At 31.2% G+C, this 15,114-nt stretch overlaps 1 protein-coding gene across 1 annotated transcript in view; it reads right to left on the reverse strand.

Moving 5' to 3' along the window:
* LOC134700298 (fibropellin-1-like) overlaps window positions 1-14,420 on the reverse strand; it is a 41,068-nt gene extending 26,648 nt beyond the window's left edge. Inside the window, exons 1-5 of the mRNA XM_063561653.1 lie at window positions 14,294-14,420; window positions 13,631-13,744; window positions 4,386-4,499; window positions 1,910-2,023; window positions 1,057-1,176 (exon numbers count right to left, since the gene is read on the reverse strand). Coding sequence (XP_063417723.1) covers window positions 1,057-1,176; window positions 1,910-2,023; window positions 4,386-4,499; window positions 13,631-13,744; window positions 14,294-14,420 — 589 coding nt within the window. The remainder of the gene's footprint in view (window positions 1-1,056; window positions 1,177-1,909; window positions 2,024-4,385; window positions 4,500-13,630; window positions 13,745-14,293) is intronic.
* Between the last annotated feature and the right edge of the window lie 694 nt (window positions 14,421-15,114).

The following is a 15,114-nucleotide window of genomic DNA, read 5'->3' on the forward strand; positions in this document are numbered from 1 at the left end:
GTGCAAAAATACGTGCACTCAGATATGCCTTCTAGTATTTTCAACCGTTTTTTTAGGTAACCAAAAACTGCTCATATATTCTATCTACGGTAAACATAAATGCAATTGAAAATTACAACAAGATTTCGGCAGAACATGAAAGGATTCCTTACCTTCTAGTGTTGTAAATTAAATCAAGTAACAATAAATATACCATATATCTATCCTTTTTTTTTATTCCTTTATTAGCTAATATATACATTTAAAAGTGTTTGACATAATAGTTCACTTTTCCAAAAGCTCTTGTTGAAATTACCGAAATCATCTGACATGTATGACCAGCAACATTATAGTCGAATCCGTAGCAATCGTGATTTAACGTACAAATTCTGGCACAGTTTTATCGTGATAGAACTAGAGATGACTTAATAGAAACATGGATACTTTGGTGCTTCTCAGGTGTATACTTTACATCAAATAAATCATTTCCTGCAAATATGAATACTGAATTAATAGTGAAAATAGATAAGTAGGTGAAGATAACACTGATCTTTTAACATGAGACTTATTTTTTTATTTAATTTTTTTCTGAAAACTATACAAATGATTTTATAATATTAACGGCGCAAATGTAACAGTCAAAATCTGAGAATTTTAACGATAACTATCTTTGAAGAGAAGTTAGAAATAAAAGAAAATCCAAATCATCATTCAATTTTTGAGAAAAACATACTTAAAATATGTTTTACAAGAGATATGGAAGATGGATGTTGTCAGAGTAATGTTACCAGATTAGTCTGTTTTTTTGATAAATTTCCTTTTGTTTTTGTTAGATTATTTGTTGGCTTTTTTATTAATTGTTTTCTTTATTTGCTATTTTTTGTTTTATAGATGTGTCGGTGATTTTGAAGACAATTATTTGTTATTGTCCCCTGTATATATCATTTATTGTAATGGAAAACAATAGGATTAACTTTTATTTCTAGATAACTATGTTAAATATATACAGTTACAATTAAAAGAATTTATCTATTGTAAATATCATCACTACAACATCCGGAAAAAAATATGACTTACTCTCTGCACAGTGAGTTCCTTGATATGCCGGATAGCAATTACAAGTGTAGCCATTTATCAAATCTCTACATGTACATGTACCACCATGCTGGCATGGATTAGAACCGCATTCATCAAAATCTAAAAGTTACATTTAAAAATTGTACAAAACAAGAGATAGTTATCACTGATATATAATTGATGCACAACTTTAATTATTACGTCTTTTCTACCTCATGAATGGATTACATTAGCTGTATTTGGCACAACTTTAAGGAATTTTGGTCTTCAATGCTCTTCAACTTCGTACTTTATTTTGGCCTTTTTTACATTTTTTTATCAGAGCTTCACTGATGAGTCTTATGTAGGCGAAACGTGCGTCTGGCGTACTAAATTATAATCCTTGTACCCTTGCTAGCTAATAGGTACATTGTAAACATAATGTACAAAAGCACACAAAAACGACAAGTTATGAATATAATTTTTGTTCAAGCATTTGAGTCAATTAAGTATCATGAAATAAATGATAACTGTCACATTCTTTCTGTGAAACGTGAAATTCGTATTAAAATAGATTAAACTGTATTAATATATTTAAACTGTTTCAAGAAAAATCCATAGAGACATTCGAATTTGATTTAGAAAAATGAATTTGATGACAAATAGTATTACATATTATATTATAACTATTACTTAAGCAACATATTGGGGGTCAATAAACAATACTTTTTTTTTTTATCTAATTGCAAAAATAGGATCACAACAATGTTTCATTTCAGAAATTTCGGTATTATTTAGTAGAACAATAGGCATTGCTTCAAAACGCACATATCAGGTATACACTGTTAGAATGTATCTCAGACAATATACTTACTTTCTTCACAGTTACCTCCCGTGTATCCTGTGACACAGGTACAAATATATCCATTGATTCCATCTGTAGATGTACCACCATGTTGACAGGGACTTGAGGCGCATTCATTTATATCTTAAAATAAAATTATGAATATAAATAAAACAAGTATAAAAATAGGAAGCCGACCTATGATATATCCATCCAATTGTATACAAGAATTATAGCAAATACTATTCAAACCTAACAACTTAAACAAAAAGTGCCGCTGCTAGAAACACGGTTGAAAAAAATGCTAGTTTGAGTTGTAAAAAAACATACAATTAAAAGGCATGTTAACATACACATTTGAACACATTTGATTTGTACTTGTTTTGCTTTCTAATTATGTTGATCTTAGTGTCACTGATGTGTCTTATGTAGACAAAAAGCGCGTCTGGCGTATTAAAAAAATTATAAGGTTGGTACATATGATAACTGTATGCTATACTGATCCAATACACACAAACTATTGAAATTGTTTTTGATGCAATGATATATATTTGTATTATCCGTTTTCGGTTAATTTTAACATAAATTGAAAATGGAAACGGAAAATGTGTTAAAAATCACCATTCCAATTAAACAACAAATAACAGCCGTTTGCAACCTGTTTTTTTTTCAACACAGCAAAAATATAATAAACACCCGGAGTCGAGTATTATATAAGCTCTAAACAAAAAACGGTGTCAACTGTCGGGTTTGGCGAAAATAGACGTCACACTATACCCGAAACATTACAATAACCCGGAATAAAAAAACCAAGTTGAGAAAGTCGCAAAAATACAGCTTGAATTAATATTTTTGCGAGATCGCAACCGTTCTTTTAGACATCAAGCTTATGCATAATAAACAAACAAACAGCTATAGCACAGTAAAAATCAGTTACGACCAAAAATTCGATGTTAAAATATGTAACAGAACAAATTACCTAAATGTCAAAGACAACATCAATCGAAAAAGGACTGCTAGCAAATACTGATATTAACATCTGAACCATAAACACCTGAGATTTGTTGTATATGAAAAGATAATGGTTAGATGAATTTCCTCATTATGACCATGAAATAAATGTGCTGCATAGGAACCTCTTGAGAGACTTTTTAGTCATTTGATATATTTTAATATGGAATATAATATGAAATACACCTTGTTCCCTGTGGACAACTAGCAAAACAAATGATTCTGAATATAGAAATTGTTTACATGTGTTCCCTTCTCATATTCAAAGGAACATGGTACCGTGACCAATAGTGCATATACATTGCCTATACTTTTACAATTATTATAAGAAGGGATAAAGTTACGATACTGTTGTCAGGTCATAATAACCAGTTGTTGGCATGACACGGGTTATGTTCTTCTCATATATGTTATGATGGAATAATGCTTAACCCCTAACCATGCTAACCGGAAGGATTGTGTCTGATGTTCATATGATAAAATCAGTCTTTCAATCAGTTTAAATTAAGTCTGGAGCTGGCGTGTCAGTAAACTGCTAGTAGTCTGTTGTTATTTATGTATATATTATTGTCATTTTGTTTATTTTCTTTGGTTACATATGCATCTTCTGACATCAGACTCGGACTTCTCTTGAACTGAATTTTAATGTGTGTATTGTTATGCGTTTACTTTTCTACATTGGCTAGAGGTATAGGAGGAGGATTGAGATCTCACAAACATGTTTAATCCCGCCGCATTTTTGCGCCTGTCCTAAGTCAGTAGCCTCTGGCCTTTGCGAGTCTTGTATTGTTTTAATTTTATTTTCTTGTGTACAATTTGGACGTTAGTATGGCGTTCATTATCACTGAACTAGTATATATTTGTTATGGGGCCAGCTGAAGGACGCCTATGGGTGCGAGAATTTCTCGCTACATTGAAGACATGTTGGTGACCTTCTGCTGTTGTTATTTTCTATGGTCGGGCTGTTGTTTCTTTGACACATTCCCCATTTTCATTCTTAATTTCATCGTGCGTCGTTGTAATGTTGATGTTATAATTAACACTGCCATTAAAGCGGGAGGTTTGGCATGCCACAAAACGAAGTTCAACCCACCAATTTTTCATGAAATGCCCTGTACCAAGTCAGAAAAATGGCCATTGTAACATTATAGTTCGTTTCTGTGTGGATGTTATATTTCGGTGTTGTGTCTCTGTTGTGTCGTAGTTCTCTTATATTTTATACTTTTCCCTCAGTTTTAGTTTGTAACCCGGATTTTTTTTTTCTCAATCGATTTATAAACTTTGAAAATCGGTATACTGATGTTGCCTTTATTAAATTGTTTAAGCCACATTTCGATCACATTAAACAAAATTAAAAAGTAAAATATCGATAACTTCATTTTAGCAGCATCATTTTTTTTTCAATACAAATTAAAAAAATAGAATAAGTTTAGGAGCTACTGAAATGACTTCTTTTAACTGGTCTTTCGACATGTTTTCTAATCGTAATACTAACTTTCTTCACAGTTAACACCGGCATATCCAGGGTCACAAGTACAAGTGTATCCATTGATTTCATCTGTACACATTCCGCCATGTTGACATGGATTTGAAACACATTCATCAATATCTAAAATTGAAAAGGCGTACGATCAATTTTAGTTAAACCCTGGAAGATTCTATTCAAATTTCCATTATTAATTGGATACTTAACAGGGTTAAAACGTCACATAACAAGTGTTTTTGGACCATAATTCTTAAAAATGACAGAAATTGTTTTCAACATTTACATGTAACGTATCAAAATTCAAAATAAAAGCTTATTTATTATTGTTAGAGCTAGTTCTTTTCTACAGGCACGAACATACAGATACTGTACTATTTGCCTATTTTAGCTGTAAAACAAACAGTTTCAAAACATTTATAATTAAGAATATTTATCATTATGCAATTTTCTGGAGGCTTTTTTCCCTGCTCTCCAAATTAATACAACATTTAAAACTAAATATATTGTAAACTTGGATCACAAAATACGTAAAAAAAAAGTACTTAACCTGATAATTAATTTAGTCAAGATAGCGAGTATTTCGACTGAATCTTAAAGTTTATAACTCTGAAGCGTTATGCGAAGCAATGATGCAGCAGAATTTACTGTAACGTAAAATGTTTAAACATATCATTTTAACGAATAATATTAATTATTATTTTTATTGATTGATTTTTTTATATGCCCACAGGCACTTGTCTCATATTTCCCCCTATATACCTAAATATAACACAAGGTACTAAACTCGCATTTTTGTTTAATGGCACCCGGTCGCAAAAATCCGTTATGTGCCGATCTCGTTGTTGTCAACCCCACTAAGGCTTGTTATCCCGCAAATCCAAATTGATTTTTCTACATTATTGTGTATGGCACGCCTAATTTTGTTGTTGAAATCTACAGTTTTGGTCGTACCAAAATTCTGTCGACCGTAATTAGTTCGTCTAACTACGCAAAATTGGAAACACAGCAGTGTAGAAATGATTAATTATAAAAAATATTAAAAACAAATGTTGTTTTTAGTCTAAATAGAACTTATAACTCGATATTGTCAAAGATTCCGTGAAAACAAATCTAGCAAATGGTATATTTAGGATATGTCTAATAGTTACGAGTTTCTATTTTACTCAAATCTTACAATTACTTAAATGTCATTAACACTCTCTCTGGAATTCAAATATGAAATGAGAAAAGATCAGATAACTCAAAGAAACATTTAGACCTTCCCATAACATTTGACCAATTGGAAACCGAGATATAAAAAGAGCATTGGAAGAAGATACCTTTTACTGCGAGTTGCATGTTTCTAATCTAGTGCAGAAAGACAAAATAATAACGGTTGACAAACTTGGTTAGGCCTGCTACGACAGTATGCGTTTTATACACCATTGTGTAGATAAATCAATGAAACGCCATAACATTTTTTTTAGGGAGGTTGACAACGGATAAATTGCAATGATACGAATTTTTGCGACCCCCGGTTGACATTTTTCAAAGTAAGTACCTTGTGTTATAGAAGAGTATGCCTTCATTATTTGCACCTGAAGTATTTTAAAATAAGAATTATATCGTTCAGTCATATCTCATATAGACTAAATTTTATCGCTTGAGTTTTGTTATTTGTTTTTTACTGTTTAATCTGTTCTGTCTTTCTTTACTATATACATGTTCGTGTATTTGTCTCTTTTATTTGTCTTTATTTGCATTTTTTGTATATTATCTGTTTGTTTTTACCAATTTCTGCGTATTTGTAATTTTAAGAATTGGTAGATTATCATATAAATATCATAGAATGATTTTAAGTTATTCACTTCAAATTAATGCACATTTTTAGACAGCAAATTGAGTTTTCACATAATCATAATGTATGTGCCAAAAGAAACTGCAAAAATATTTAAATTGAAGGAAGTTTTTTCAAAAATAATAGTTTTTCAAGTCAATTATTTACCTGTCACTCAATTAGGTAATTATTTAATAAATTAAGTAATTGATTTACTAATCAATTACTATGAACAATGGCATCTGCGTATCAAATAACTTTATTTTCATGAATTTTGATCTTATACTGCAAATAGATTAAAATAAGGGTCCATTCAAGTTTAAATGGTTTACCTGAACATGTGTACCAAACTGTCATATATTTGAAATAATTTGCGCATGGGTCCACACCAATGTCACTTGGACAAAAAGAGCAACTCTGTTTGTTCTCACAATGCTGTTTAACCCAATGTGTTGAGTCCATGAGGCATGGAAAACCACTGGAGTATGGTGCATGGCTACCAGTGCATGTTGTTCCATCATTTCTCCCATAGTTATAACTAGTTATTATCATAACTGAATATAAATCACATGACACTGTGTTTGTATCCGATTGACATATAATTTGTTCAAGGCCTACAAACAAAATTTTACAAATTATTGTCTTTAACATATCTAAATTAATCGGGGTTATATAACTAGTGTCTTGTTTTTTTGTCTGGTGATTAATTTGATTTAATAACTGCTTAAATGGTTTACATTTAAAAAGTTCTTTTATTCATTCGTTTTAAAATCTGTGAACTCATATATAATAGTATAGTCATCATAAAATTACGAATATTTCGTCACTAGACATAACATAAATACACTAGATATACATAAAACGTAAAGCATTTATTAAAATGAACTAGGTCAGTTTAAGAGGGATTGCAAATCTATATATCTGTATGGTACGAAATGATTTCCTATGGTACAAAATTGATTGTTTTCATGGTATGAAATCGTCATTTGCGGTTAGAGTTAAACATATAGCAAAATGACTATCTAAAATACAAAATATAATGAATACATAAAATTGGTTTTTCAGATTTACGTATTGTACATAGATTTAACATTATTTGATGGTTTTATTCAAAAGTCGTCGTTTTGGCAACTCATTTTGCAGTAACGGTTGGAGAGGTATCATAATTCGTGTTGATTCCCGAATGAAAAACACAACATTATCTTCAACCATCTTCGGTAATGACGATCTGCGCACTTACTTGAAGTAGGTAATATAAATCCAACTATAAAATATAGAAACTTCATCGCGTCTTCAAAAACAGTAGAATGTATGTATTTGCAGGAGATTACCAACTGTAAGTAATCTAAAATTACTCATATGACTTTTGATATGTTGTTGATTGAATAAACAAATACGGGTTGACATTTCTACCATGATTGTAACATGTGTAATATTTAAAAGTAATGCTAATGGATTTTGTTTTTAAATAAGGTATGTCATCATTTTGATAAGTACACTGGAAAAGAGCAAAACTCATTTATAATTAACACAAGCCTACGTTTCCATTAATTTATTACAATTAAATTTTGACTTAACATGTTAAATTGATAAAATATTTATTAAATTATATACTATTAGTCGATTTATAGATATTTTCTGTTTCCATACCATATGCGAGGATGTAAAATGCTTTTAGTGTTTTAAAATCTGAAAATAAGTAAACACTTTTGAAGTAGTTCACTTACAGGAGATATACCAACATTGATATAAATAGCAGAGGCTTTTGAAACAAAGGTGCAGCTGAAATAAAGCCCTTTTATATATCTTAATGAGGTTAAAATTGATCAATTCGTTTCTGTTTCTATAAATGTATTTTGTAGATTTGTTACGGAAGGAAATAGGAAAAAGTTGTACTGAAATATTTATGCCAATTTGGGTACTTTTTCTAAAGAAGGCAATATCAGTTTGCCGATGAACAGTAGTCATTAATCGGTTCAGCTATAACAAATGTCGTTACAACCTAAATCAAAGTGAAACAAAGGAACAACGAAAGGAACAACAATGGAACAACATAGACACAAACTGCAACAAAACAAATATACGGGTTTTTTCTTATAAGTTTTCAAGTCGTTATCGGGACTGTACAAGGGGATTTGAAATTTCAAAATTTATTTAGAGCAAATAAAATATCCCAGTTGGTTGTTATCCGCCGTTTATCTAATAAGATTTTTCGTTCAAACAACAATCAGGTTGATTGTGCGTTTGTTACTGTACAAAATAATGTCAATGTCAGAAAAATATTAACTTGTTTGTATTTGGCTGAGAAACTTGGGAAGAGCGCGTTTCAAACGAGCCCTTCGAAATTTGAAATACATACGGCAAATACAAAAAAAATGCTATGAATAATTAATAGAATTCTCCTTTAATTCAACGATCGTACAGTATACGCGAATAACATTAAGATTTAAGACAATTCGATTGATTTTTATTTGGCATAAGCATACAAAATTTATCACAGAATTATTTGATATTTCTCAAAAATTTCTAAGACAGGTCTATGAATCAATCAAATTAAGAAATTTTACGCGGCGGTCGCCATTATGAGCTGATTGGCCATTGTGACAAAAGTGTGTCCGAAATCATATCTGATATTCTTCATCATTCATAATAACCTTCCATCATTACCGAACTGAACAAAGAAATAACACGAAGGGTGCTGTATACGGAACAGGAAATGCTTACCCTTCCGGAGCCCCTGATTTCAATCCCGATTTTTAGTGGAGCTCTTGTTGTGTCTCATTTATTATTTGTAACTGTTGATGTAATTGTCTTTTGGTTTTATGAGTCTTTGTTTACTCCTTGGTGTTGATTTTTATTGTTTTGCTAAACAGTTTGCGCATGTGATTGATATAATGTCTTGGATCCATCACTTCAATTACCAGATTTGCCTGATTGATAAGTAAATTTTGCAGGAGAAACACATTGGCCATCAGTATGGTATTTGGGATCTTAAAGTATCTCTTTCTTGAGGCATATTTTTATTGAGTTCATCTCAACACAGTGTCCTGTACAAAGTTATGAATGTGTCTGTTGTTGTCAAATAGTTAATTTCTATATCTGTACAATGGCGTTTGTATGTTTTGGCGTTTATTATTTCTGATCATCCGTTGTTTACCACTTATAATGATGTGTTTCCCTCGGATTTAGTTTAAAACCCGATTTTTTTGTCTCCATCGATTTATTGCTTTTGAAGCGTGGTAAACTTCTGTTGATGTCAATTGGTATTGAATACAAGTGAACATTGCTGTCAATTTATGTTAAAATTTGTATATTAACATATAAATCACACTCTGTTATTGTATTATTACAATAGATGTTTTGGTTGAATAAAGTATTTGTCCAACGTGTATTCTCATTTTAAAAGAAGGGGACATGTCATGACAAACTGTTTTATAAGTATCACTCACAAGAAGCAAAATAAGAGTAAAGACATGAAGGGCCACACCTGATATATACTATCATATTTAGTGGTCATATTACAGTTTCAGCATATGCGTTGTTTTCTTATAAATGTATGTACTAGTATAGGTTTGTGTTTTCTGCGTCTTTATTGTAAAATTCTTTTAACATCATCATTTAAACATTTAAACAAAAAAAAACAAAAAATTTATTCGCAATTATCAGTAGAATGACGATCCGAGCACTTTTTTTGGGCTGATATAATTAATAGAATGCCAAATGTAAAATAGACAACCTCATCGACTCTTTGATCTCTGATGTGTTTTAGGTATAAGGTAATGTATGCATTTGGAATAAGATTGCAAACTGTATGATAACTTTCAATTATATTGGCACGCATACCACAACTTCCTATATCTATTGTTTTCTCATTCAGGATAAAAGACATGCCTTCATTTTAGAGTCTGTCTTAAAATCTTTGCAATGAATATATTGTAACGGTAACCAATGAATAACATCAATCTTTTTAACATATAATTTATACTATATAGTTATAAGAAGATCTAGTATTATTGCCAATGAGATAACTCTCTATCCAAGTTTTCATTTTTAATTGTAAACCCATAGGTCAAAGTACGTTCTTCAGCACGAAACCTTGACTCATGCACATCGAACAACAAACTAATAAGGGTCTCAAAGCTTACTACTAAAACACCATTCAAACAGAAAATCAACAGTTAAATATGTATTAAAACACGAGAAAAAACCCAAGAAACACTGATAATAGTGAACTCACAAAAATATGAACTCCGAGGAAATTTCAAAAAAGAAGTCCTAATCAAAAGTCAAACTCAAAAGCTCAAACATATACTGGGTCGATGCCACTGCTGGTGGAGATTTATTTCCCCGAGGGTATCACAAGCCCAGTAGTCAGCACTTTTTGTGCTGATATGATTGTCATTGATATGGTTATATTTATAAATTTATTGTTTACAAAATTCTGAATTTTTTGAAATACTAAGGCTTTTCTACCTTATGCATAGATTACCTTAGTTGTATTTGGCAACAATTTTCGGAATTTTGGTCCTCAAAGCTCTTCAACTTCTTTCTTTATTTGGCCTTTTTAACTTTTTTGGATTCGAGCGTCACTGATGAGTCTTTTGTAGACGAAACGCGCGTCTGGCGTATATACAAATTTTAGTCCTGGTATCTATGATGAGTTTATTTACAACCACTGGGTCGATGCCACTGCTGGTGGAGATCTATTTCCCCGAGGGTATCACAAGCCCAATAGTCAGCACTTTTTGTGCTGACATGAATTGTCATTGATATGGTTATATTTATAAATTGACTGTTTAAAAAATATTGAATTTTTTGAAATACTAAGGCTTTTTATACCCCAGGCATAGATTACCTTAGCTGTATTTGGCAACACTTTTAGGAAGTTTGGTCCTCAAAGCTCTTCAACTTCGTACTCTATTTGGCCTTTTTAATTTTTTTGGATTCGATCGTCACTGATAAGTCTTTTGTAGACGAAACGCGCGTCTAGCGTATATACAAATTTTAGTCCTGGTATCTATGATGAGTTTATATATAACAACCGTCATATTCCTGACTTGTTACAAGCATTTCATTATGTAGAAAATTGTAGATTGAACCTAGTTGTATATCTAGCTTAACATTTCACTTGTATGAGAGTCGCATCAATTTCGATTATGATGACAACGAAGTGGTAACAAATTTCAGAGACAATTTGTTTCACAGGAGTTTTGTCACAGAAAATATGTTTCAGCACTACAAAATTTGTTCTGGAACTAATTTTTCACAATATGTTAAATAATAATAACTTTAACCTCACTTAAGACAAATTCTCATTACATAAGATTATGTGTTTAACCAGTGGAACACATTACACAGACACGGAACATTTTTCATCATGTAAACAACAAATCTCACAAACAAAGAACTTATTTTACCAGGTAAGGAAAACATCTTTATACTTGGAACTCAATTTCACAAGGTAAAGACAAAAGGCACTCATTTAGGTTCAAACATGCACTAAACGAGGATGGTACTTTCATATTGGCTAAGTTTGCCAAAATAAATGTGGTATACTAGCTGTACATTCTTTACGACTTGTTCTATAATTTTTTATCATTTATTTACATTCAGGATACAATATCACCTTGTCATTTGCCATTTAAAAGTGTTTACTACGCATGTTTACAGTACAAAAATACGTGCACTCAGATATGCCTTCTAGTATTTTCAACCGTGTTTGAGGTAACCCAACACTTGTTATATGTTATATCTACCCGAAACATCAATGCAATGGGCAAATACAACAACACTTCGGCAGAACATTCAATGATTCATTATCTTCTTATGGCATTAATTTTAAAAAAAAAGACAATAAATATACCACATATCTATTGATTCCTTAAGTAGCTAATAGATACATTTAAAATTGTTTGACATAATAATTTTTTTTTCCGAAAGCGCTTGTTGAAACTGCCGAAATCATCTGACATGTATGGCCAATAACATCATACTCAAATCCGTAGCAATCGTAGTTTAAAGTGCACATTCTGGCACAGTTTAATCGAGAAAGAACTAAGAGAGCTTTGATAGAAAAATGGGTACTTTGATGTTCCTCCAGTGTATACTTTACATCAAATAAATCATTTCCTGTAAATATAAATACTGAATTAGCGGAATTTAATATTGAAGGGGAATATAAAACATGTCTTTTTACTTCAGACTTATTTTTCATTTTTTTTTTGCTGAATACACAAATGATTTGATAATATTTACGGAACAAATATACTGACCGATTTTAGAAACGCAACACTAGATTATTTTTGTGTTATTTTTAAATGAATGTGTCAACGTCAATTTGTTGTAAGGAGAAAGAAACATGATAAGCAAGAAAAGTAGTAAGAGAATCAAAAAAGATTTGGTAAAATAAATCAACAAAATGAGTGTTGCGTTTCTAAAGTCATTCAGTATACTACTGCCAAATTGGAACTTTCTAACAAATACTATCTGTAAGAGATGCTAGAAATGTTAGAAAATTTAACCTGGTTTTAGAATAAAATAATGGAAAAACAGAACTAAATATCAAGAGATACTGTAGATTCATTTATTTTCGTGGTTACTAATGTTCTTGGTTTAAGAAAATCTAACATGTTCGTGAATATTTAATTTCATGGTTTTGACGAAGTTTGCATACAAGCCTACAGGAAATGTACCATTATTTAAATATTTGATATCGTGTTCGTCTTAACCATCTTAATCGACGAAAATTAGCATCCAACGCATGAAAGTGAATCCACAGTATGCAAAATGGATATTTACAGGGTTTTGATACCAGATTTAAAATATATATATATTTCGCTTTGCTTTTGTTAAGGTGGTACCCAACACTTTCACTAAAATTATTTTGGCTCGTTTAATTTTCATAAAACTTTGTCAAGTATTAACCTTGACCCGTTTAAAAAAAATATAAAAACAATCAAATATTTTGAACCAACAGTTTTGTCAGAAAAATTACACTGGTTATATAGCAGTTGGACAAACACCAGTTTTTATCATTGAGAAAACGTTTAGCTGACTTTATAGAGTTATCTCCCTGTAGTATTAAGTACCACCTTAAATAATGTGTTGGCTATTGATTGATTTTTTTTATCTTAATCTTTGTTTCTAATTTTATGTTTTATAGATGTGTTTTTGATTTTTACGACAATCGTTTGTTATAGTCCTCGGATTATATCATTGCTCTCTAAGGATTAAAATATGATTTACTAATCTTTCTAGAGTTCCATGTAAAAGGTATATCAGAAAGATAAACTGTAGTTATTCCTTGTCATTTTATTACTACAACACTTGAACAAATGCACAGAGGGCTTCACACATAGATGTCTGTTATTCAATTGTAGAAAATTGTCATACCCTCTATGTAGACATTGAAGAAATATTAATAGAACAATTGACCTACTCTCTGCACAGTGAGTTCCTTGATATGCCGGATAGCAATTACAAGTGTATCCATTTATCACATCTGTACATGTACCACCATGCTGACACGGATTGGAACTGCATTCATCAAAATCTAAAAGTAACATTTGCAAATTGTACAGAATAAGACATAGTTTTTATTGATGTATAACTGATGAAAAACTTTTATTATAATGTCTTTCATGTAAATTTCACATTGTTTAGTACATTTTGAACATGATGACCAAAGGCACATAAAAACTGCAAGTCGTGATTTTTGTTCTTGTTTTTAAATGAGGTAGTTCCATAAAGTGAATGATTACTGTAACATTCTTTTCTTGAAACGTGAGATCAATATCCAAATTGATTTCAACTGTATCAATATTTGATATTTTTTGGTGGAATAAATCAAAATGATGAATTTAGGTTTGTTTTAAAAAAGTCAACTCCATAAAAAATAAGTATAACTATTACTCAAATCATAATTTGATAATCAAATATTTCAATTGATGGATTTAAATGCAATTGAAAAACTAGGCATATAACTATCGTGTTTCATTGCAGAATTTAGTAGAATATTTCCTCGGAGTTTCGTATTTTTGTGTTTTTACTTTTTTATGATTAATGGCTTCAAACCTCACATTGAGAATTTCCCCCAACTTACTTTCTTCACAGTTATTGCCTGTGTATCCCAAATCACAAGTACAAATGTATCCATAGATTCCATCTGTACACACTCCGCCATGTTGACATGGATTTGATGCGCATTCATCAATATCTGAAAATACCATTATGACTATTAAAAATTTCCCCAAAACTAGTTTCAGTTGTACAAATGCATGTACATAAAAATCTTGAGAACGTATATGTGATACTGATCATACACACATACATAGCTGATTATGTAAAAGTATGAATATTTTGCAGTGGTTTTTTTTGTGGTCAATATTAAGTTGTAAAACTGCATAAGGCATTTAAAAGTTAAGCAGGAAACATTAGTAATTCTTATATTTTAGTTCTTATGAATTTTGTTCAATTTTATTCTCAGCGTTTTACCGCAGTCCCACTAGTTCACAATCTACGAACTGTGAACAAATACAAATTTTGATGATTGTAGTGCAATCATGTAGATCGCAGTGAGGGCGTACCACGTCGTGGTGAGTTCTTCAAGATCATGATGGTCAATTTTGAACATGTTGACAGCAATCTTAGCTAAATCAGGTTGTAGTTGAAGCGTAGTTAGAGCACAGTCATGTCATTGAACGATCGCAAAGGTCACAATGACGTTGTAGCAAGAGCGTAGCAAAAGTTTGATTTTATTTGTAGAGACTGCGCTACGATATATATAACGACGTTGTTGTGACCTTACTACGACCATCACGTTCTCACCGCGACCAAACTACGATTTCACTACGACTATACCATGTTTACAACACGCTGTGCAAGACCATAGTACGATTATAGCTCGTCCATGCCGTCCGCATC

This window comes from Mytilus trossulus, unplaced genomic scaffold (genome assembly GCF_036588685.1).
Source record: "Mytilus trossulus isolate FHL-02 unplaced genomic scaffold, PNRI_Mtr1.1.1.hap1 h1tg000128l__unscaffolded, whole genome shotgun sequence".
Classification (NCBI taxonomy): Eukaryota; Metazoa; Mollusca; class Bivalvia; order Mytilida; family Mytilidae; genus Mytilus; species Mytilus trossulus.